Source organism: Melanaphis sacchari, unplaced genomic scaffold (genome assembly GCF_002803265.2).
Source record: "Melanaphis sacchari strain LSU unplaced genomic scaffold, SCAv2.0 Contig36_pilon_pilon, whole genome shotgun sequence".
Classification (NCBI taxonomy): domain Eukaryota; kingdom Metazoa; phylum Arthropoda; class Insecta; order Hemiptera; family Aphididae; genus Melanaphis; species Melanaphis sacchari.
Genome location: NW_020271232.1, coordinates 3535811 through 3561421, shown reverse-complemented (window position 1 = coordinate 3561421; position 25611 = coordinate 3535811). Strand labels below are relative to the sequence as shown.

The window sequence follows — 25611 nt, the reverse complement described above, 5'->3', positions numbered from 1 at the left end:
TCTTTTATAGGTACTTGATAATAACCACTAAACAAATCTAAATTAGTAAAAAAATAGTTACCATATAACCGATCCAGTTGGTCATCAATACGAGGTAACGGAACAGTCTTCTTGTTGAGCTCTCTGTAATCGACGCACATTCGAATATCGCCGGTCTTCTTATTAACCGGTTTTGAACATCGATAACACACTATAGTTAATTTTTTTGTACAATTTTTTGATAAATGTCCAGTATCTCGACATCGAAAACAAATAACCGTCGATTTCGTCGTAATACGATTATTTGACAAATGACTGTTATTTTTACTATTCACGTGTTTAATTAAATTCTTATCCGATTTTGTATTAGGATATTCGTTTTTGTCTCGTATATATTCGCTTGCGGCAATTAAATGTGGTAATAACTCAGTCGGTCGTTGGTATTTAATTAGAGGACCAAGATAGTCCCGATATCGATCATTTCCCAATCCGCTAACTACCCACTGTATAATTTCGGCGTCACTCATATTTCCACGGTTACATTTTGCGATTTTTTCATAAAAATATTCGATTATGTTCTGTCCATTTTTCCGAGAAAAGTTTTGTGCATCTAATTTTAGTTGCATCACGTCTTCTACCGTAGTTGACGGAAAATTATCTTTTAACAGTTTTACCCAATCGAACCGAGTTCGATCGGCTCGGGGTAAACTGTTCCGCCAAATCTTGGCCACACCAGTAAGTTTTGCTAACGCAAAATGTTGTACAGCCACATCGTCCCAATCATAAAGTATAGTAAATTCTTCAATTTTATCGATCCACTTATCAATCGTCATAGTCGAGTTTATCGGGTTAAATTCCGGTAAAGCACCCGACATATCGCCTAACTAGCGACGGTGTTGTGTTACTATCTCGGTACCGCCATCAACAACATTTTCACCACCTTCAGCCATTGCCATGCAATACTCCAGCCCTGTTGTGGTTATATATAAAAAATCGACTGGTACACTGTAACTTCACTCCAACGAGCCGCTCGTCGCGTATATTCGCGATTTTCCGTCGATCTAAGACGATTATAATATCGATCAACCCCAGTTATAAATAACCTGGTCCGAAACGGCTAAGTGTTCTACGGAACAACCAACACAGTGCTACGTTACTGCCTCACCAAAATAAAACGTACTTTTTTTTTAACGTCGCGTACAACAACAAAACGAAAAAAAAGTCGCGTTAACAAACCAGTCACCAACTCCGTACGACATCCAATACTCATACACACACACACGCGGAACCCCACACCTGAACTGTAAAGACTGACCTTACTGGACAAAATTATAGTATTGTTTAGTAAGGCCGGGTTGTGCCCAAGCGGATGGCGCTTAGGATACGTGTGTTTGGTGTAGGTACGAGTGTAGAAAAATAAATCGCCGAGTTATATTTTATCACTTTATTCGCTTAAAAGACGGACGACAACTGACACTTCGTCGTATCGACGAAATTAACATTATGCAGATGATCTTTGTATTAATCCGATTATGATCATCATATGGAAAAATCTTTCAATCGTAATCAGAGTATACTATAATAATGTATATAGCTAATAAGATAATCATATAACGTATATATTTATAATTCAATTTTCAATATTGCCATAGTATGTACCTACTTAAAAGTGTATTATATTAAACGATATGACGTGTTTTTTAACAAACATAATATGTATGTGTAACGTATTTATATGCTTACACAATTTTCATCGAGACGTAGTGAAAAATATTCATATTTTTATTATTTTCGTAATTCCCATTTTTATCCGGGGACTTTAAACAAGCACGCCGTTTATACCGCGACAATAATATGACTACAGTAAAAAAACGTAGCCTGTGTAAAAAAGTCTCCAGAGATTTACTCTTTAGAATATATGAGGTAGCATGATATTTCTCAAAATAATATTACATATTATATTATAGTATTGTTACTTAAATAAAACTCTTCCGTTTAACTCCGTAGATTGTATAGCTTAGGTACCTATAAAACAATAAGTAACACGAGTATTTTTTTTATTTTTTATTTTTTATTCGCGGTACCTTTAGCTTCAACTACTAAGGTTATTAATTACAAGCTTCGTACTTGAGGATATTATAATGACAACGACGATGTTTTGTTTTTCCAACGGTAAAGTTTTTCGTTCGAACTGTAATAATAATATATTAAACTAAAAATACGTACCTGTATATTATAATAAAATTATGTGGCTAGGTAAAATATTTTTTTAAAGCGTAATTTTTTTTTTTTACTTTGTTGATGATATTACAAATAATAATAATAATAATAATAATACTGTGCGTCTTGAACGGAAAACTTTCGAATTCCACTATAATAACTAAAACAAAAAATAAAATCTAGCTAAATAAAATACACATTATGTATTCATTGAAACTATAGTAGTTTTATGGGCTGGGCTTTAGTTGGATTCAAATCATAAACAAAAGGATGATATTATTTTAACAACTTATCTTGTATGGAGATTCGAAAATTATGTCTTTATATTATTACCATAATTCAATTCGTGTATGAAACAATGTTAATTTGTACGTAGAAAAATTGAAAATTGTACTAATGGTTCCTTATAAAGTTATAAGTTATTTTATTAAGTACCTACTTAAATAATTAGTTTATAGTTAAAAATGCATACAATTTTTAATTTTAATACTCAAGGTTTGGAAATTGAATACATGATTCATCGTAAATTTTTTATATTGAAAAAATGTTGATGTAAAGCCACATATTAGTTGTATGAGAAATTGTTTAAATTTTAATAACATTGACAATGATTGCAATTTTATCAATAAGGTATAAAATATATTATCTGTAACAGTTTTCAACAGTGATGACATGGTTAACAAACACGAAATACATTAGTTATTAATGTTATCAGTGTATGTTAAATGCTATTTCCATGACTGCATAGTGCATAGTGCATATACGTGTAGATTGTAAATTTTTATGCGGACCGATGAATATCTAATTGAATAAACCTATTGATTTTTATGATGCATGTTAATTTTTTTTTTTTTTTAATTTCCATCTGATGTCACCTTAAGGAACACTTAAGAATGTATACTATTCATTTTTATTTATTTATAAGATCTATTGACTTTTATGTGTAAAAACACTGTATTCTTAAAATTGGTACACATATATGAACATCCGGCTGCATCTGAGTTGGGTCTCGAATTTAAAATTGCTACACTAGTTGGGTCCCGGACTTTTTTTTAGATACTATACTAGTTCGGTCCTGAATTATTTTAGGTACAACACTAGTTCTTGAATATTTTTTGGTAAGTACCTATACTACACTATACTAACATTTTCCTTTTCATTTTAACAGACTTAGAACTGTTTGTGATCTATTTAGATCACAGGTATGGTTAAGAATGTTTTTTACAGTTTTTTTTTTTAAATATTAAAAATGTTAAAAACCAAATATAAAACTACATATTATATGATATAAATATAGCCATATAGGTGTAAGCGAAAAAAATATTAGAAATATAAATTATTAAAATTTTGTAAAAAAATAAATTACTTTTGTGTTGGTAAAAATATTAAAAAATGTTCATAATATTTTTAGTATTTTTTCACTTACACATGTATGGCTAATTTAAATTAAATAATATGTATTTTTATACTTGGTTTTTTAACATTTTTAGTATTTTTTCACTTACCTATATGGCTATATTTAATCATAGACAGCAGAACTGTCTGTTAAAATGGGAATGAAAATATTAGTATAGTGTAGTATTTACCAAAAAATATTCAGGAACTAATGTAATACCTAAAATAATTCAGGACTGAACTAGTGTAATACCTATCAAAATCCAAGACCGAACTAGTGTAGTACCTATAAAAATCCGGGACCTAACTAGTACACTACCCGGGATTAGCCCCTATATGGTAGTTTTCACCAAAAATGCCCCTCGACGTTACCGCTACTGGTGGATATTTTTACGCAGGGCTTACTAAGCAGGCGCGAACAAAGCGCAGCAAATGTAAATTAATTACTCATTTGTGTATATTATAAAATTAATTAAATACTGTAATTTAAGTGCCAATGTAGAAAACCACTGTTTTTCTGAAATAGTGTCACTAGTTGCGCCACTGTCGAAGATTACTTTTGTTGAAAACTACTATAGTACTCAAGACTCAACTAGGATGCGCCAGAACATCCATGTTTTTCGGTCATTTATTTTTCAAAGAATATCAAATACAAAAAGATATAACGATAGATAATACCATGCAGGATATAATGTCATAATTATTAGAAAAGAGACTGCATCCGAAATGGTTCCCATACCTGACAATTGACGTCAGAATAATTAAAAATATCTTATAAATAATTATTGGTTGCTGATATTTTATGCAACACACATCTCAATTGGTTCGAGATATTTATTTTTTTAGAACACATCAAAATTGATTCCTATTAGATTTTTAAATTGCAAATTATAAACAGTTTTTCATTTTATGTACTTTAAATTTTATAAAAAAGATGAAATACAGCACCATAATTCAAGTTATCTAAAAAAAATTTCCATAATTTAAGGACACACAAAAAACAAGTTGAAAAAAAAAATAGAATATAAACGTATAAATATTTCTTACCACATAAGAAATAAACTTAATGTAGACGGTCCACAAGTTTATGTACAATTGAAAGAAAAAACTAAATTTCTTTTAAAATTTCAGAACCAACTCGGAAGTATCTTTTTTAACAAACTGGGAACCAATTCGAAGTTTTAGAAGCTTACACCGCAACGAACATAGGAGGTAAATAAGTAGTGTGAGTAAACTATGAAAATAACTTTTCTAATTTTTGTTTTCGTTTGTTATTCTTTTTTTTTTTTGTTTGTTTTTTTTTTTTTTTAACGCCGTATACATTTAATTTATTTGTTTACATGTATAACACATATAAATAATAATAGTGATTAATAAAAATCATCTGTAAGGTAGGTAAATGTTTCGTTTTCACAGTTACAAATATCTCATTTTACTTGATAATATAATAATAATAATAATAATAATATATGTCAACAGACGTAATACAATTAAAATTATTTGAAAAAAAAACAGAAAACACATATATAATGTATGTATATTACTATCGTGAATTTCTGAGGGGAGAAACGGGTCGAGTGGTAAAATTATACCTCGTACATCATAATATATATATAATAGTAGTTATACCTACTAATATTACTATTTACTAACGATTTTGCTAAGTACATAATATATATATAAGTGAAATGGTAGGTATATCCATTGACATTAGGCATACCTCCCCCCATTACGAATTGTCTAACAATTTTGTGTGTAATTGCAAATGGGGTGTATGATATTTATAAGTGTACGTGAGTACAAACCACTGCAATTCACACACGATATTAAAATTTGTCGAAAGAAAGGCGGCGAGTTACAAAATAAAATAAAACAAAATGTAAAAATAAATAAAAACTTTTCCTATTTCGTACACATAATATAATATTATAATTAGTATTTAAATATGAACATCTCACGTACAATATCTAAGTCTATATACACAACAGTCTTTAATAAAAAAAAAAAAAAAATTGTATAATATAATAAATCAAATTATATATATATATATATATTATATACTTAATTTTAAAATTAATATATAATAAACGATCACCGTACAAAACGAACAAAATAATGTTTTAAGGATATTCCACCCTGTTCTATCACATATCATATTATTTTTTTTTCGCTTTTTTTTTGTTGGTTAAAATTTTTACACGCGCCCGCGATACAAAAAACGAAAAAAATACCTCGGTGGCCATGTTATCAAAATCAACTAATAAATGTCACTACATAACAATAGTTGCGTAAGAATAGCGTGTGTGTGTGTGAGAAAGAAAGAGAGAGAGAGAGAGAGAAGAGAGAATGAGAGAGTGGTGTGTTTTCGATTAAATTGCCAGACGAAGAGTCAGATCAGATTTATAGACTAAAAATTTGTTGGTCCAAACTGGCGTAAAATCATCCTGCACATAGGCATGCTACAAAAACCTCGGTGCTTTTATTTCACATGGATTCGAGCGAACGAATTTCTACAGGTTCTGACATTTTCTATAATTTATATTTTTAAACTATCTAATACATTAATTAAATACAATACAGACATACACACACTTATATGTATAAATACATACGCCTATGGCAGTGGAAACGCGTATAAATCCTTGGGGGAAAACACTAAAAGACTACCATGTATACATATATATATATATATGTTTATTATTTAAACAAAATATATAAGAATAAAAAATATAATAAACAGTCCAGGAAGACACAATAATAATGAAATCATGTTAAAATACGTAAAGTACGTATAGTCATTATAAACGCAGGCCATTTTTATCTTATGCAAGTTATCTGTTATTTTAAGCGAATAATAATTATAATAATAATAGTAATAAATTATATACATACGATCAGTCGTGTTTTCGAAAGTTTAAGACAATAATAATACAGATCAATTCGGTGCGCGCCAATAGTTGAAAGTACAGTCGAAAACAATACTATTAACGTACGTCGTTGTAACTTTTACTGTACTGATGAACTCTCTCGTTTTGTGTGTATATCGTTGCATAATTTGAAATCGAAATAGATTAAAAAGAAAAAATTATAATAAATTACACCGATAAAGTTCACAACAAAAATCACCAAATTACTATTTAATACAGAAAAATAATATTTTCTCTGTAATTAGAATTTATGAAAAATAATTATTGTATTTCCATCAGGCATGTATTTTTTATCTATCAATATAATGTATTGTGCATTGTATAATATATTGTGTGATTATTTTAAACTTGAATTTGATTTTGTTCAATATCAAAAGAATGTAACAAAATAATAAACATTAATTTCAATAATTTAATTAATACAATAAATTAATTAAAAAAAAAAAAAAAATACATAAATGCTATTTGTTTTTTTTTTTTAGCTAATTCATTATACAAATACTATACATGAATTTTTGGTACTGTATCACATTAAAAAAGGGTTTTGTTCAATTGTAAGTAAACATTTTGACACAATTTTAAAACTGATTTGTCTGTAAAAGAATTACGAAATGATTTGAGGTAGATTTGATGGTTATCCGCGTTTACACAAAGATAAAAATGGCGATAGATAAATTTATAAAAATACGTAATTAACTAATTATACATTATTGTATCAGATAAAAAATATTTGTCACTTTATTTTGTTTTAATTTAATCTAATAAATCTGTCAAAATAAAGTTATAGTTAAATTCTACAAAGATTTTGTTTAGAAAAAAAAAACAAAATAAAAACAATGTCAACGGAAACAATATCATTGAATTTCTGACACTATTCAGCACAGATATCTACTATCACCTGAATTGAATTTAAGAATTATATTCTTTCCCTTTGAATTAATCACAGTTATTCGATTTTTACATTGAAAACAAGTATAAATCATCTCTTTAACATTTTATACCATTTGATCATGTTATGTTTATTGCCACAGGACTTTGACCTATACATACCCCAATCATGTCATCTTGTTCTTGTTTCGTTCGATTGGAATGGGAAGTTGGCACCCGTGCAACAGGTTGTTGTACTGGTGGTGGTGGTGGGTGATTATGCAATGAATGCAATGAGCGTGGAGGTTGTGATTGTATTGGTTGATATGGGTGATGTTGTGGATGTAGGAACGGCAAAGAGGTGGGTCGACAGTGAACCAATGCACCGACAGCGGATGCTGGGTTCATTGGGTAAACTGTAGCATGATGAGGCAGATTGTGTCTAGCCATTGGTGCCGTTTGATAACCGTGGTACATTGAAGCGATCGGTGGAGGATCACAATCCATTGTAGTTCTACCTCGGCACTGGTCTGATCGCAATCTTATTGCTAAAAAAAATAAACTAATTAGATTAAGCATTAACGTATTATTAATAATTACTAAACAAAATAATTTAAAGGAAATAAAAACTTAACAAAAATTCTTTAACATCAAACAAGCAATACTACTAAGATAAATCAGTGCAAATACGATGTACGTATTAAATCTAAAAATATAAATAATAAATAGAAATAACTAAGAGCCATTTTGTTTTTAATTTCAAAACATAAAAACAAAATAAGTTTTAATTAAACTTTAGTTAACACTTTGATCAGTCTTGAATGTTAACAAACGAATAAAAAAAATATCTTCAGATTATGTTTATCAAGAAAATAATTTAAAACCTATTTAAGAAATATTATATGTTTACATTTCATAAAATTTTCAATGTAAATAATATAAATACTTCATAATCAAAATAGTTAAACTAATAATTTTATAAACAATACTCTTACGTTTACAAATTAAAGAAAAAACTAATAGCTAAATAAATAATACCAAATTAATTTAGTTGTGTAGTAAAATAAAATGAATTACTGAACTGAAAAAAAATAAATTTCTTAATTCTTGATAAATTAATAGCATTTTTCTTTAAAGTTCACACTAAGTTTATATATTATACATCATAATATTACCAACAATTTAATTAAATACACATATTATCATGAAATCTTTATTTATGTCTCATAGTTTTATATTAATTATTAAAATACGTAATTAATTTTAACAAAAGTATAACATAAAATCTTTGTTAAACTAATTTAACCATATTTAAATATGGCCAAAATTGAGTATAAAAGTATATGTAAGTAATTTGTTTTCATCAAGTAAATTGTAACTAAGTAAAATTTTTAAAAATTGAACAACTTCATATTCTTAATTTTTTTATTATTCGACCATTATTTGGGCAATGGGTACAATTTAATTTAAGTATTTAAAATGCTTCAAAAAAATATTTTAATTAATTATTTAATAAAATAATATTTACTTGAATGCAATTTTTCTTTAAAGTACCTTTAAAGTAAAATAAGTACTATGTTATTTGAAATAAGGACAAAATTTTAACTATATATTTTTACAAAAACGATTTACAAAATTGCATTATGTACATTAGATTTAAATTTCCATGATCTAAAAACTTCATCATCAAAACATTAGTTAAAATACATCTACCTAAATAGTAAAATATTAACTTTATACCAATTGTATATGTTTTTAGTACAAGATATAACTGTTTTTCTTCTCTAAAATAACTATTAAGTTTAATACTATTATACACTATATACAAACAAATAATGTACAAATTTAAACTACAAAAAATATGTTTATAATCTCATATCTACTTAAAAAAAAAGTTATAATAAGATGATATTGTGCTTAAAAGAAGTATGATTTTTCTATCAAATTATGATTCATATTGTCAAATATTAAAGTTTAATGGCATGTGTGTGTATATACATTTATCTAATATACAGTTTAATAATTAATGTTATTACTCAAAATTAAATAATATTATTTACACAAATACACGTCACATTATTAAGATTAGACTTACACTTTTTTTTGAAATCTAATACGTTGACCCAAAGTTTAGCAATAGTCATCGAGCGTAAAAATGTGTAGGGAAAGTGTTTCCTTCAAGGTAAGCAAAAAAAAAAAAAAAATAATAATAACAATAGTACATAAATAAATATTAAAATATTAATCTTAAAAATATCAGTAACAATGTCTATAATTTTGTTTTGTAATTAATATTCAAATTTAATAATAATTAAAAAAAAAAACACATACACAATATAAACATATCCTTAACATGAATTAAATATTAATTAATGGTATTCTTACCAGATGATTGCACATTAGTATCTCCTGGATTACTACTAGGTAAACTATTAAATGGTGGACTAGCACCTAAGCTATGTAGTCCAGCTTGAGCGATACCACTAGCTGTATTAGTGCCCTCTTCAGAAGTTCGCTTGAAGAAGTTGTGTTGTAAAGCATAATATGGTGTAATTCGAGTTTTTGGATCATAATCCAGCATTCGTACAATAAGATCCTAGATAATTTTATAAATTTTACAATGTGTCAAACACTAGTTTTATTATTGAACTATTAGAAATACTTACTTTAAATTTAAGATAGTCAGACACTGAATGTCCTGGTTCACCTAAACGCCTAGCGTATGGACCTCCTGTTTCGACACCTAATATATCATGTAATCGTCGACCACCTGGATTTCTATACTTTTTGGCATCTTTAGGTTTTTTTAAAGTGTACGAATCGACACCAGGCATTTTATCAAAATATTTGTGAGCTTTCTGTGCCTGATCAAGTATATGTTTAGGTGGCATGCCAAGAACTTCGATAATTTTATTCATCTGATCTACCTAAAAATTAAAATTAAATTAGTTAACATTTTATTATTTAACACTATTTAGATTTTTAATAAAACATACTTCATTCGTTCCGCTAAATAACGGTTCACCTGTATGCATTTCTACTAATATGCATCCTAAACTCCACATGTCAATAGCCAGATCATATGGTATACCAAGTAAAACTTCTGGTGAACGATAAAATCGAGATTGAATATATTGATATATCTATAATAAATAAGTTAGTTGAACATTACAATTTTTAAGGGAAAATGTAATTTTGGTAACTTACTCTTTGGCCAAGTTGACAAGATGATCCAAAATCTACTATTTTAATAGCTGATCTTTTAGGATTGCACAACAATATGTTTTCTGGTTTTAGATCACAATGTATGATGGACAGGTCTGGCGTGGACAGGAACAAAAGAGCCGTGCATAGTTGAGCAGCAAATTTGCGTGTAAGATTTAAAGAAACACCTTTAAAATTAGTGTTCCTAATCAAATCATACAAGTTATATGATAATAACTCAAATACCAGGCACAGATGATTACGCCACATAAAATGACGCTTGAGTTTAACTGTAAATAATTATTATTGTTTATTAAATTTACCAAACTACAAATTCTTATATTTTTCACATACCAATATAATATTTGTTGTCAACATCAGCTCTATTCATCATTTCTAATAGTCTTACTTCAATTTGAGCTTGATTTAGGAATGGTTTTTTGTTCTTTATTATTTTAATCGCTACATAACAATCTTCTTCCTCGTCACGAGCTTTAACAACCTAAATAAATAATAAAAAATAATTTTTTCCTTTAGCTGATAATTAACGTTTGATAAATAATGTAACTTACTTGTCCAAATGATCCTTTGCCTAGTAAGGATATGATTTCATAGCGATCTAAAAACTTTTCACCACTTCTAATTATATAATCATGATTGTCATCATCGTGACCATCATTATATACTCTTCTTTCTTTTTTATTGGCTACAGGACCTTCAACGGGGGCCCCATTGTTTTGAGGTTGACTACTCAACCCAACTGCTCCGCCACCAGCTCTTTTCTTTTTCTTAGCATAGTAGACCTAAATTAATATAAAAAAATAATAAATTAAGTAAACAAAGTTAATAAATATAAGTTAAAACATACAAAATTAAATAATTGCTTAAACATTTAGGTTTTATTGTATTCCACTAAAATAAAGATAAAAAACACATTAAGCAGTAGTTATAAAAATGATTCTGATAATGGAATTTAATACAAGGCAATCATTATTTATGGTGTTATCTAAGTATTTAGAACTTGGTTACTATGATTAAATAACTGACCTTTGACATTTTAAAATTTAAGATATAATATAAGCCATATAAATATATTTGCGCTTGATAAATAGTATAAGAATGAAAAAAATCAAAAATGTATAAACATCATTTTTAAAACAACTTCTATTTTAACGTAGTTCAACAAAATGAAAAATGAATATAAATATTACTACTAATGCGAACATTGGACATAGTGAATATTGTAATTTGTAGATAGCTCAATGCTAAAAATCAACAAATAATAATGTTAGATGAAATAATGGATCAAATTGTACCTCATTAATAAACTTATAAGTTTTGATTAAATCCACTGAAAGCTTTCTCAGCGGAGCTGATGATGGATCTCTAAAATGAGGTGGTATTCTTGCTTGCATCGCATGAATATCAGCGTGCACTGGAGCAACACCACCAACCATTGGTAATTGGTCTTCAGCAACAAGTCTTCCATATAAGGGACCACTGCCAAAACCAAAGTTACTGTCTTGAGATCCTTGTCCATGGTCTAGATAAATTAATAATAAAATATGAGAATATTGCAAGCATAAAGGTAGTACACTTGAATAATTATTTAAATTTGTCTAAAATCAATACCAAATTCTTATTAATATATTCTATGAACTTTCAATGTTAAGAGTAAAAGTATCCAATTTAATTAACATTATTCTAAGAGATTAATAGTTATCTTTGAGTAATACTTATTTTATACTATTGTTATTTAATACCATTCACTAACATTTATTTGATATTGTTCTAAAACTAGTATCCTTAATGTTGATCATTAAACAATTCTTTAAATAATGGGAGGAAAAATAATGTACTGAGCAAGGCCACAACACTAAGATTAACCTGACTATTAAATTATTGGTTTATTTTTAATTAACTACATACAGTATGTATCTGATGTACAATAAATAATTAAAATAATTATTATCTAATTGTTCTTGCAGTCAAAAAAATTCCAAATCCTACTTATTGGAATGATTATTGATTCAAGTTTATAGTAATCAAGTACTTACCTAAATTTTAAATTGTTAAAAAATTAAACAAATTTTTTAAATCAATAACATATATATATATATACATAGAACAATCTTCTCCAAGTAGAATTTGGAATTCAAAACGTGTAGACTGATTAACTAAACTCTATAAATAGTTTCGACAGTACAGCAAATCTATTTTTAGTATATGTCATCTAATCCCCAACGATATGCCTGCCAGTGAATTGATTAAAATATGCAAGTAAGAAAACCCATTTTAAATAATTAATTGACATTGATTGATAATCTAAAAGTATATAACTTAAATGATATGTTAAACTTAGTTACTATAAATTTCTAATTATCAGCAACACTGAATAGAACTAATAGAAGCAAATCAAAACCCTTATATATACAAAAGACTAAGTTTAAATCAAATACCAATTGACAATTTAAAAATGAAAATATAAATTACCAATTCAACATTCAACTAACTCAATAGCTCTCTTATATTATTATAGTTAATTTTTTCAAACAAGTATTTAATTTTAAATGTATTTAGTTCCTACTGATAGGGACAGTTGTTTTGTACATCGGAAGCATATCTAATGCACAATTAAAAATAAAATAAATTATACAAGATTGTCTGGATCAAACTATTAACCCTATATAATTATTATAAAGACAGTTTAAAACCATAAGTAACAACTATTCACATTTTTTTTTTTTTTTTTCAATACAAATATTATCAATACACATTATTCTGAATTATTTTTCAGATCATTCAATAGTTATTTGAACTGTCTTTGATTTACTATAAAATAAACTTTACACTTAAGAACATAAAGTTCCTCACTTACAGACCACATTAATATTTTATGACAGTAAATATTAATGAACTGGTCTAATTTATATATAGGTTATATACGAATTAACTCACTTTTCGGTAAACAGGAATTTAAAGAAAGTTTTCATCATATACAAGTACCTACTAGTTCCAAACAGGAAAAACATTTAAGCACTAAGTGGAAAAAATATTGAGCATCGAGCACGAGGTGAATGTCAATGAAAACAGAAAATTAATTATTACATCACACAGTTGTTAAAGTGAATGTTTAAAATGTAATCTATAGTTATTACAGCGGTTGGATAATTGATGATTAATTTCTCGTACATATATCTCTCGAAATGGCTGTACACAAATTGAATTATGAAAGATAAACGGCATTCGTTTTAAACAATAGAAATTCAATTTGATTATCAAAACAGTTGTCTAAACATATGGTTTTGTGTAGAGGATTCATTGTGTTCAAATGTAGGCAATCATTCAAGGACGCTTCCAACATCTGGTAAAAAAATTGTTTCAGAACACACCGATTCAGGTAAAGAGACACAGTGACATGACAAAGGTTGTGGGGGCCATGTCTAAGCACTGACCGTTATTAGTTCGAAACCAATGTCGGTCAGTTCCGAGAGAAATCTCAAACTGTCGGCGAACAAAATGTTATTAAAATGTTAATAGCGCGTTAGGTACACTCACTCTTGTTTTTCTGTTTTTCGACCATCATGAACGGCTCGTGCTTATGCCAACTGTCCGCTTGCTTGGCTCCGTTGCTGCCGTCCATGTCTCAATCGGTAGCCGGCAACGCGTTGCCGGTTTTCAAGAACACCATCCATGCAAACGCATAGTGTCACAATGGCAATTGGTGTCGAGAATATGGTCAGGGGGGGGGCTGTCGACGATCGGCTAGACTCTGGACAGACAAAAAGCTTAGTAAATAAATGACCGAACTTGACCCGTGGACGGCGTCCACAGCCGGATGCGATGACACAAGACTTTCCGCGACCCAATAACCGACCGGCAGACGCGCGCGAGTGTCCGAAGAACACCCGTGTCGCGACGGACAGGAGGGGTCAAAGCTCGCGCCAACAACAGTACGGCGTGCTGGCGCGCCACACTTACATAGTCCGAGTGTGCCGGTCACCGAAGTGTGCTGGCCGGAGAAGGCTCACGAACGCCCGTGGCCGTGGTCGCGGCCGCTGCTGTGAATGACGACGACGACGACCACCACTACTAAGCACGGCTGCTGACCGACGTGAAGCGCGCCGTTACGACGACGACGGCGGCGGCGGGCATATGCCCTTTTTAGGCGGTATCGTACGTCGCCCGGCGATAACGCGACATCGTCACGTAACGACAACGACGACGGCGTGCGTCTTACGGCGTACACACACGTACGAGACGAGATACACACAGGTACCAGTCGAAGTCGACACTCTGTGATCGTTACCGGTCGGAGTGTCCTACTGTTATCGTCGTTGTATCGGCGACGATTGTAATGTGGTTAACAGCACGCGCGCACAAGGAGCAGCGCCGCCGACGACGACGACCGCGAACCGATCACCACCGCGCGGACGAACGTTGACGGCCGACGACAATCGTAACCGAATTTGCAGCAGCACTACGCCAGTGGTAGTTGCGGAGACGCGGCACGCGACGACGACTCGGCATAATCCTTCAAAGCGACGAGTGGACGTACATGTTTCACGCTGGCCAGCGATATCGTTGTTTGTTTTCTGTTATGATATTGTTACTCTACAACAGCGACGATGATGACGACGACGACGACGACGATGATGAGAAACCGTAAAACGGAAAACAGAAAAGTAGCAAAATAAAAAAAAAAAAAAACGTTTATACGATTTCCGTGTATTTACGTTGAATCGGATGACCGCGAGTCGCGATACGATTTTTTATTTTAATTTCCAATCGTTTAATACAATAATAGTAATAATAATAATAATAATAATAAATAAATAATAACAAATGGTTTACGACGCGTTATCGCTGACTGCCGTGTGCTAACACAGTAACACACGAAAAGCACGCACGCACGCACGCACAGACTCGGTTGTCGCGCATATAAATTGCAGTCTATATTATAGTCATCGCCCGTCGGGGCGGTCTGTCGTGGAGTGTGCACTGTGGACGTGCGGGTGACGGTGGAGGCGACGACGGCGGCGGCGGTTGCGTCGTATATACTCGTGTGCTCCTGGTACTTACGGTCTCGTACCAATGATCTACTACTGTACCGCCTGTACCACACTACCACCGACAAAGTTCGCGTTTTTTGAACGCTACCATAGTCGCCGACTTGGAAGTTAAGAAGTCGGCACAAATATAAATATTAGGCGTTTTCGTCATGAATATTAGCAACCAACTCGAAATTCAAATATCGTGATTTACGTCCTCGCAAACTGGCGGATGCCACGATATTAGCCTTTTTTAGACTATTTGTCCAATTCAACGCTGTTGGGACCTGGGGAGACTTTATATCATCAAAAACGGCTTTCTTTCGTACCGATTACTCTTTTTCTAATTTTCTATGCGTCTCGCCGTCAACTGTCAAGAGGAATTCGTTCCATCGCGGCGCCAGTCAGTGAAACGGCAACTGCTGTTGGTCGATCGTGCCGTCGGACCGCTCGACCGCACCAATGAAGTACGCCGTTCGATACTTCGATGCGCGGTTGAGTAAATGTTATGCAACAAGCTTGCGTACTTAGTGCTGCTATCTAACGGTCGAAGGTTCCGCGACCGGTTGTCTGTTAATTTTCACCGCTCTGCAGCGGTATGCTCCACATATAAACCCATAAACCTCTACAGGTAATTAATTTTTTATTTTCATGCTACGACCAATGAACGATACACGACCGAATCGGTGATAAGCTCATCGTGGTAGATAACGACATTTCATGATAACACAATTTTCGATTTGCATTTCGCGGTAGTGCGGTAATTCTTAAAAACAATGTGCTTACGAATTTAACGTTAAGTCAATAACTAAAATTATTTTGATTTCGTATCAACAACAACTAACAAGATGTCTCGTCCAGAACATTTAGCTCCACCAGAAATCGTGAGTTTTGTATACCTAATCATTTTAAGTTATTTTTTTATTTCTAACTATATCATAGGCTACTGCATATTAATGCTTTGATATTATTGATAATTTTACATCTTTCATTATGTGTACTACACTATGTATGTGCCTATTACATAAAGAATGGAAAGACATTCTTAATAAATACTAATATGTTAATAAATATTCAATTTTTTTCTGCAGTTTTATAATGATGATGAAGCTCGAAAGTATACCCAAAAGTAAGTAACCTTAAGTCTTTGAAGTAATTGAGTACTTTAAGCTTTTGCTGAACAATTCTATTTATATCTTTATTTTTAGTTCTCGAATGATTAATATTCAATTAGAAATGGCTGAAAGGTGTATGGAATTGTTGATGTTGCCCGAAGACGAACCATGTTTGCTATTAGATTTAGGTTGTGGTTCTGGTCTAAGTGGCAGTGTTGCTGAAGATTCTGGTCATGTTTGGTTTGGAATGGACATTTCAGACTCCATGTTGAGTATGTTAAATTAACTATTTTCGTAAATTTTACAATTTGAAATTATTAGTGACAATATACAATAATGTATTTAGCAATTTTTACATTCAATATGTGTAATTAATAACTCATATGAATTTTATGAACTTGGTTATTTATACATATATTATGTTATTCTTTATGTAATTATTTATAAAAAAAAATTTAGTTGCTCATATAAAATATTGAATGTAAATATTTTTTGTTTTACCGAAATACAAAGGCACAATGTATTGAATTATACATTTAAAATACATTTTTTTATTAGGAGTAGCAAAAGAAAGAGAAGTCGAAGGTGATTTATTGTTAGGAGACATTGGTGATGGCGTTCCATTTCAACCTGGTACATTTGATGGTGCATACAGTGTAAGCACATTACAATGGTTATGTAATGCAGATAAATCATCACATAAACCTGCTAAAAGGTTATATACTTTGTTTTCATCATTATTAGCTTGCTTGGTAAGTGTTACATTCACATTATAATTTTTAATTATATTTAACTACAGATTGGTTTGATTTTAGGGACGCAACGCTAGAGCAGTCTTTCAATTTTATCCAGAAAATGTACATCAAACAGATTTGGTTGTATCACAAGCGAGAAAAGCTGGATTTTTTGGAGGTTTGTTGGTTGACTTTCCTGATAGTACTAAAGCAAAGAAATACTTTCTTGTTTTGATGACTGGTGGTGCTATGCCTATGCCTGCAGCACTTGGTACAGAAAATTCACAAATTAATTATACATCAAAAAGGTAACAGTGGTATACATACTTGTAAGTGATAAAATAGTTGATTTATTCATTTAATTAATGATTCACAGAGAAAAAATGACAAAAGGGCGTGCATCAAAATTAGTCAAAAAAAGTAGAGAATGGATTTTAGAAAAAAAAGAAAGGAGAAGACGTCAAGGAAGAACTACTAGAGAAGATACCAAGTACACAGGACGATCAAGGAGTGGACGATTTTAATTTTAATTATACTCTAATTTAAATGTTGTAAATTTCAATATACTCTTGTTATTTATTTAAGAATAAAACTTCCATAGTATTATCTTATTAGATTTTCTTAATTCTTGATTATACCATCATATCTTGTTTCTGCCATGTATATTAAGTCAATTTTAATATAAAATCAATACCAATCTTTTCTTTATGCATGATATTAAACTATTGGGTTGTTGAAACAAATTTTTGAATTTTATTGTGTAACTTTTTCCATTTTTAAATTTTAAGATTGGCGAATTAATGAAAATTAAAGTTTGTGTACACAGGAACAAACCTATCATTAGCATACATACTTTTAACATTTGAAAATTTGACATTTCTAATATAGTTTGTAATTTTATAAAACATTTCCTGCTGTAATACCACAAACTTTTCTGAGGCTGTACTTAGATACTATCAATTGTCATTTATTGTAATTATGTATGTAAAGGATTTATTATCTAACATTTATTTTTCATACATATTTAAAATGTAGTTCTCTTAAATGTTCATTATTCTATTTCTATGTTGAATTTCCTCATTCATCAGACTGTGCAATAGGTTTTATCATTACTAATTGAACCTGGTATACAGTTCTTTAGTCTTTTTGTACTTAACTCTACTACACATTGACTTTAAGGAGACAAAGAATGAGAACCACTTTCTCAATTCATTGGTCTCGATGATATTATTTCAAATGCCTATCTTAATCATTGTTAGAACTTAAAAAATGGGATCCAAATAATATACAATATGCACCAATTCATATTTTGACTTTAGAGAGAAAATGACATGCAATTTAAAACAAATAACAATGTCTATTGTCTGAACAAGTGATTAATTTAAAAGTTTTATAGTCTTCAATTAATTTGTGATACAGACTGCAAAACTTAAAACAATTTATGTCTTATTCTTTATGATAAAGAATATTGATATTACATTATTTCAAACTTTTATGTTGTCTGTAATTAATAGACCTGTAGCATTAATTAAGGATTTTAAGCCTACATAGGTCATCAAACTTGGCATGTGCAATGTGGTGTACTAAGTATTAATTTTTTATTACTAAAATACCATACAAATTAACAAAATAGGCACTAAATAAACCTATTTTGTCACGTGAAATACCGAGTGGCGAATACTGAATTAAGCGCCATCTTCGTACGCCCAAAACTCAGAACTCAGAAATGCAGAATGCAATACTTTACTACACTACTACCGCACATGGCTAAACAGTAAACTTAAGTAATTACTAATTAACCATACTAGACACTATATAGTATACTAATGCGAAGTGACGTGAGAGACACTGAGACATGAGTCGTGACTTTTGTAAACGTGTAACCAGTACTTTATATTTGATATTTGACGTATTTCGGTTACAACTTGCAAAATGCAAAATGCAAGTAGTTTGTGTTTGTGAATTTGTGATATTTATAAACAGTTTTATTATTATGGTGTAGCCAAGAACCATTTCGGGTATGATAATTTTTACTAACCATAGTTGTAGTTATTACCACAATACCACGACTCGTGCAGTCGTGCGCACACGCAGTAGTAATTAGTGATTGCTTTGTCGTTAGTTAGTTCGGTCGTGTGATAAGTCCTTTGTGTAGCGATTGAGCGTAGAAAAGGAAGGAAAATTGTCGCTGCACAAAAGAACGACAGCTAGTGAACGGTGAAAGTCTTGCCACCGATTCGTCTGTAAACGAATCGTTTACCGTATTGATTGAGTAGTCTCAATAGCACTCCGCGCTCATAGCGCTCAGTTGACGACAGTACGACAACGTCGACAACACGTTCGGTTATCTCAATTTTTGTGATCCGTTAAAATAAATATTTCGTATAGAACAAATGGTGCGGTAAACGAAGAGTTACTTATGCGACCAGTGCCGGGCACTTTGAGTTGTGCCGTCGCGCGTCTGCACGCCCGAAAGGTAAATACCGAACCGAATATTACCACGCGTTTTAAATGATCTTGCACTATGTCCTTGCGAATGTTTTGTAATAAGTAAATTGTATATGATGTATCGATGTATTGTAAATTGGTTTAATATGATCTGACGGTTAATGTCGTAATCACTTCTTGCGATTCCCTCATACCCTATTCGTGCGAACATTTTTAAATTTTTGATTTGAAAAAATCGATCGCCGATTTAGAAATAGTATCCATTTAGCAATTGTTTAGACAATCAGTTCAAAGTAGTTCATTCGTTTACCATAGGCGTTCTACTGAAATCACTCACTTGTTAGATTCTAATTGTCTGAAAACAGAATCAAATTGTTGCAGCTGTGTGTGTAACTTCACGTCTGCGGTCTATGTGTTTCGAGTCTAATAATGTGTAGGACTAAAGAAGAATCCATGTTGTGTTACCTTGTCCATAAATTGTAGTTAATTTAATTTTCAATGGTAATTATAATACAATATGAATAAGAATACAAAGTATCATAATTTCAGATTTTATTTTGTAGTTTTAATCTTATACTACTTCATAACATTAGAACTAAATTGTGTTAGATGCTTAAATTTTTTTTTTTAGTTTGTATTGTGTTCAGTTGTATTACCATTAATCAACTAACTCTTAAAATTGTTTGTTTAATGGGCTGCATCTTTTAATAGATAGCTAGTCTAAACAATTTTTAATCTCAATTTCATCATTAACTTTTTTTTTTGTTTAAAGTTTTAAATAGCCTACAGTGTAATATAATAAATAATTCTAATTTTAATAGAATTGAAAATTTTAAATTAAAACAAAATATATTTAATGTACAAATTTAGTGATTCTGTTATTTAGATTTACCAAATAACATTTATTTATACTTAATGGCAGATTTTAATAATATGTTGCAAGTAACTATAAATGTAGTTTAGCATAAATTTCTTTGTAGGTAATAAAAGTCATGGATAGAGAAGCTCAGTGTAAAACTAAAGAAAAAAGTATAATTAATAAAATGTAGGTATATTGTGTAATTTAAAAAAAAGTAACTTCTGTTTATATTTTAATAATTGTTTTTCTACTAAGTATGTTTGTCTTTTTTTAAATATTATAATTTATTGCTATCCTTTGTTAAATTGAGTTATACTAGGATAGTTCCTTAAACTTTTATAATTTCTATTAGTTGTAAACATGTTTAAAGAATCTAATTTAATTGTTATATCATATTCAGATTCAATTTTTCCTATTTAGTTGATGTTTAACTATTAAAATATCAAAACTTTAAACAATTAGGCTATTTGTATAGTCTAAATATCTAATTTATGTACAAAAAACAAATAAGTACAGCAATAAATAGTATGTAAAGTAATACATATTTATTTAATATTTAACTCACTTTTTATTCAACTATAGAAAATTTATGTGTCAGTGGTGTTAGAACAATATTTGTCTATGATCACATTAAAATATTTCTTATCTATTTGTGATGGAAAATGAAGGACAACAAAGGGCATCAATTTGATCTGTTTTGAATAAAATACAAATTAATCGACATCATCTGTATCCATTAGATTTTTAATTTATAATCATATTATTGTATTGTTCATGTAATTAATTACTAATTACCTATATAATCAAGTTAAAACTATTAAAATAAAATTTTTTTTTAAATACTTAACAAAAGTATAACTTATGCTTGTTGACTTAGTCTACTTATTATTGTATAATCAAATGTTTTAATCTAATTTAATGAATATCATTTTTTTTTAGTTCAGAATGGATAAAGTAAATAAATTCATTCGACCAATAGGATTCAGGCGGCGAACAAGATCTGCCAGTAGCGTTGGTATGTTATAAATTATATTGGAAACTAACCTATTCATTATTTTTAAACTTATTTTATTCATGTTTTAGCATATCCTGATAATAAAGCTCAAAGTGATGATTCTAGTAGTAATTCCAAAGATGTAGGAGTGTCTAGTATTTATCACGTAAGAACACTTTAAAAGATTTTATGAACATTAATAATTTTTAAGAGTAATAATGTAATTTATTATAAAAATAGAGTGATTCAGATGATATAAGTGGTGCTCAACAACCAATTCGATTTGCTTTACTATCAAAACATTTAATGCATTTGGAATCAGATTCTGTTAATGAAAATTTTACTCCTGGGAGACCGTTCACTAGAAGGTATAATTTATTCCAATAATTAAAATATTAGTTTAATCTAATTTTCTCATCATTGTTTATTTATAAAATATTAACTTTTATATATATATATTTTTTTTTTTTTTTTTAAAGAAAAAGAAAATTTAAAAAAATGATAGTAGATCCTGATGTAAAGTTTCCTTCACAAATTACAAGTAGTTGTTCTCAAAGTAGTAGCAGTGAGAAGAGAAGAACTACACGTCACTCGGCTAGCATGCCAAGGTAGGTACTATTGTTATACATTTTATAGTTTTTTTAATGTTTATCTTTGTTCAAATAAATAAATACAACTTGTTGTTCAAATTCAAAATTCATTAAATTATCATGTAATTCTTTAACAATTTAGAAACTGTGGATCATTGATCTTGGCTATTGGTAAAAGAAAACGCAGTAATCGAGAAATTATAGCTGGTAGTTGTCACCAGGGTACTTCAAATATAAAATCAATGGATATAGACATTGCTAGTAGCTCAAGTAGTATTAGTTCCTCAGAAAGTGAAGCTGGTATTTTTACTAATGATGAAGGAAGAGAAGGTAAAACCAATCTCAATGAGAGTTATATATAATTATGATAATAAAAAAACCATTATATAATGTTTAGGGGATGATGAACAGAGTGATTGGGTCGGTAATGCATGTGGAGCTGGTGGAGTAACTGATGATGATGCTGAACCAATGAAAATTGATTGTCAGAAATTATTATCTGTAAATTTACAAAATAGTGCTTTAACTGAAGGAAGAGGACCTGGACGTATGCCAGTGTGGCATAGAAATACTTTTCTTAAGGTACTAAAAATAATTTTTTTTTGTTGTAATATTTTGTCATAGTAATAATAATAAAAACATATTTATGTATTATTTGTTTAGAAGAGTGATAGAGAAATTCGTGGAGGTTTACGCAGAGTTCGATCAGTTAAACCTAGTTTCTCTGTCATAACTTCAGCTAATGAAAAAGTATCTCGTTTTTTACGAGATCCAGCTCAGTCTGAATTAAGGTAATTATTTTCTGCTTATTTCATGTATATTTTTTAAATTGTAACTAAAAGTAATTTATATTTTAGACTGCATCCAATGCCAAAAAAGGAACAAGATCAACTGTCGCATTTAGCAGAAATGTATTCTCTTCATATGCAACTTAATGACTCACCAAAAAAAGGAGTTACTTTGACCAAAACTGAGTTAGTGTTTTTTTCATATAAGTTAACATATATTATATTGAATTAATTTTTCAGCAATACAATTCAAGTAGATTTAGAAGCTCCATTTTCTCATCTGAATCCATCAAAAGATCACAAAAGAAAGAAATCTGCATCTTCTGGTAATAAAAAGATAATCATAGTACTTATTAGTATTCATATCAGCCTTATCAATATTATCTTTTTGACTTAAATGGAATATATTATATCTCCTTTACATAGGTCACCCCTTACATGATATACTTATAACATATAGTCATTTTAAACTACTCTGTAGTTGGACTTAAACTTGATTGTTATCATACCATATTTATTGTGTTCGATTAGTAGTATAAATTTGTTGTCAATATTTTTTTAGAAGATTTGGTTACATTATATATTTTGTATAAAAATGAATTAAGGACAATATAGTATTAATAATGATAGTAATTAATAAAAATCTTTTTTCTTTACATAGTTATTAAATGTATGAAAATGTTCTTTTCTTAAGGTTAATTTTGTTTCATGTTATCATTGTACTAAAAATTACTTATTTACTTGTTAATTTTTTTCAATGCCTTAAACAAAAAATCATTTACACAGTTTTAACCACTGTGTACAATGTACAGTCACATAATATTTTTATGAATCAATATAAGTCATAATCCATTAATATCAAAACTAATTTATTGCCTAATCAAAATTTAACTTAAGTAATAAATTACTGTTTCAGAATTAAGTTTAGGCTTGCAAGCATTACATAATCAAGCATGGATACCTATAGTTCTTGAAGACAAGCCTTGTACATCATCTCAAACAGAAACATCAAATCAGAACAAATGAACATGATTATATATTTGTGCCAACTAGTAAGGCTGAAACTAAAAAATGCAGCTTTAACATGCTTGTTTTACTATTTATATATATTTTATATATATTATTATTTTTGTTGACATGTCAACCAAAAATGTATGTTAGATAATAGTAATACCCTAAGTATTGCTATTAATTAAAACAGTCACGATTATATACTGGCTTATTAAATTTACCAATCAATTTCAAGTCATTATTTTTAAGAAGAGTTTATCTATTATATTTAAACTCTGAGGTCGAAATACTCTTGATACTATTACTTTCTAAATTCTCAGTATTCTAAACATTCTGTTGAACTTTTTTTATCTTATAAAATAAAAAGCTTTCTATGTTTAAATACACTACTCTTTAAAATATTGACATAGTTGTAATATTTCATTTTAATCAATAACACTTTCCTTATGTACACTTTTAGGTATTATTTTTATGTTACTATTCCATACATTATATTTATTATCAATAAAATTTTATCATATAATTTAAATGCTCATATTCATGAACTATTATTTAACTCAATGTATTCATAATTTCTTAGTTTATAAGCTGTAACATTGAATCACTATTAAATACATTTTAAATAATTATATATACAAAATTGTTTTAATTTTTAGACTTAATTTAAAAGATAAAAGACAAGTTATTACAATGACTAATTATTTAAAAAAAAAAAAAATGTGTATCTACAGTTTTTATTTTCTTGTGTTAAAATTTGATTGTAAATTAAAACTTAAAATTTGAAACAACACTAATAACTGAGAAAATAATTTATTTTAGCGATATTATATTTGTTTTTAATTTTAGCTTTGCATAATTAAATATTATTGTAAATACTTCAAACACAACATTATATGCAAACAATCAATTATAAAATTTAATTGTTTTCATTACTTAGAATAATTGGAAAATAGTAGTCTAATTCAATAAAAAAGATTAGACTAATTTTGTATTAATTAGTCTGATTTTCATAATTAGACCTAAAATTTAAATGTAATTTGATAAAAAATTAAATCAAACGTGGTTTTATCAACAATCTATAAATTATATTTTAAGCGAGATATTTATCTAATTTTATTGCTTTTATCACTGTAAAAGATGACTTGACTGCGAGTCTTTCTTCAAGTCATTCTCAGCTGATTGTATTTATTTGTACCTCATCAAATTTACTTATATATACCTAATATACAGATCGTTAATTTTCAATAAATGCCATTTATTTGAGAATATCCTATTATTTAAATGAATTGCTTTTCTCACAATATATACTATAAATAATTATAGATATTACTGTGACCTCATGTAGATAAATATATATTATATTCAGCATTGTTTGTGAGTTGTGAATATTTTAGCTTTAAATATGGATATTGAATAACTTAGATTGTTA

The 25611-nt window shown here is 29.3% G+C and overlaps 3 protein-coding genes across 5 annotated transcripts; 2 read left to right on the top strand and 1 right to left on the bottom strand.

Moving 5' to 3' along the window:
- Positions 1-7313: 7313 nt before the first annotated feature.
- LOC112597082 (serine/threonine-protein kinase minibrain) lies at positions 7314-15421 on the bottom strand. 2 transcript variants are annotated; one of them, XM_025343010.1, is made up of 11 exons: positions 14574-14666; positions 14151-14364; positions 11909-12135; positions 11165-11395; positions 10947-11094; positions 10596-10882; positions 10385-10531; positions 10055-10315; positions 9774-9984; positions 9484-9563; positions 7849-7936 (listed from the first exon to the last, which is right to left on the bottom strand). In XM_025343010.1, exons 2-10 carry the CDS (start codon positions 14233-14235, stop codon positions 9529-9531), a joined length of 1632 nt encoding a protein of 543 aa, XP_025198795.1. In that variant the 5' UTR covers positions 14236-14364; positions 14574-14666; the 3' UTR covers positions 7849-7936; positions 9484-9528. The 2 variants fall into 2 exon arrangements, with proteins under 2 accessions (XP_025198794.1, XP_025198795.1); XM_025343009.1 differs by lacking the exon at positions 9484-9563 and having other exon boundaries at positions 7314-7936; positions 14574-15421.
- Positions 15422-16435: 1014 nt separating this feature from the next.
- Positions 16436-18106, top strand: LOC112597083 (probable 18S rRNA (guanine-N(7))-methyltransferase). Its single transcript, XM_025343011.1, has 6 exons — positions 16436-16527; positions 16735-16772; positions 16852-17030; positions 17317-17510; positions 17574-17800; positions 17869-18106. The coding sequence occupies exons 1-6, from the start codon at positions 16492-16494 to the stop codon at positions 18014-18016; spliced, it is 822 nt and encodes a 273-aa protein (XP_025198796.1). The 5' UTR covers positions 16436-16491; the 3' UTR covers positions 18017-18106.
- Positions 18107-19598: 1492 nt separating this feature from the next.
- LOC112596946 (G patch domain-containing protein 2-like) lies at positions 19599-24280 on the top strand. Of its 2 annotated transcripts, XM_025342836.1 has the most exons (12): positions 19600-19968; positions 20322-20441; positions 21739-21814; positions 21883-21959; positions 22034-22161; positions 22273-22401; positions 22526-22713; positions 22781-22965; positions 23047-23174; positions 23241-23357; positions 23412-23497; positions 24088-24280. In XM_025342836.1, the coding sequence occupies exons 2-12, from the start codon at positions 20439-20441 to the stop codon at positions 24195-24197; spliced, it is 1227 nt and encodes a 408-aa protein (XP_025198621.1). In that variant the 5' UTR covers positions 19600-19968; positions 20322-20438; the 3' UTR covers positions 24198-24280. The 2 variants fall into 2 exon arrangements, with proteins under 2 accessions (XP_025198619.1, XP_025198621.1); XM_025342834.1 differs by lacking the exon at positions 20322-20441 and having other exon boundaries at positions 19599-19968.
- The last annotated feature ends 1331 nt before the right edge of the window (positions 24281-25611 follow it).

What these genes read in the sequence shown, in the direction of transcription:
- LOC112597082 (XM_025343009.1), bottom strand. Translation starts at nt 14,235, where the DNA reads ATGGACGGCAGCAACGGAGCCAAGCAAGCGGACAGTTGGCATAAGCAC. An exon ending in TGACAACAAATATTATATTG is followed by an intron (nt 10,883 to 10,946) that starts GTATGTGAAAAA and finishes AATTATTTACAG; the next exon opens with TTAAACTCAAGCGTCATTTT. An exon ending in CTGACTATCTTAAATTTAAA is followed by an intron (nt 9,985 to 10,054) that starts GTAAGTATTTCT and finishes AAAATTATCTAG; the next exon opens with GATCTTATTGTACGAATGCT.
- LOC112597083 (XM_025343011.1), top strand. Translation starts at nt 16,492, where the DNA reads ATGTCTCGTCCAGAACATTTAGCTCCACCAGAAATC. An exon ending in CATTTCAGACTCCATGTTGA is followed by an intron (nt 17,031 to 17,316) that starts GTATGTTAAATT and finishes TTTTTTTATTAG; the next exon opens with GAGTAGCAAAAGAAAGAGAA. An exon ending in ATTAATTATACATCAAAAAG is followed by an intron (nt 17,801 to 17,868) that starts GTAACAGTGGTA and finishes AATGATTCACAG; the next exon opens with AGAAAAAATGACAAAAGGGC.
- LOC112596946 (XM_025342834.1), top strand. Translation starts at nt 19,912, where the DNA reads ATGCGACCAGTGCCGGGCACTTTGAGTTGTGCCGTCGCGCGTCTGCAC. An exon ending in GAGTGTCTAGTATTTATCAC is followed by an intron (nt 21,960 to 22,033) that starts GTAAGAACACTT and finishes TTATAAAAATAG; the next exon opens with AGTGATTCAGATGATATAAG. An exon ending in GTTACTTTGACCAAAACTGA is followed by an intron (nt 23,358 to 23,411) that starts GTTAGTGTTTTT and finishes TTAATTTTTCAG; the next exon opens with CAATACAATTCAAGTAGATT.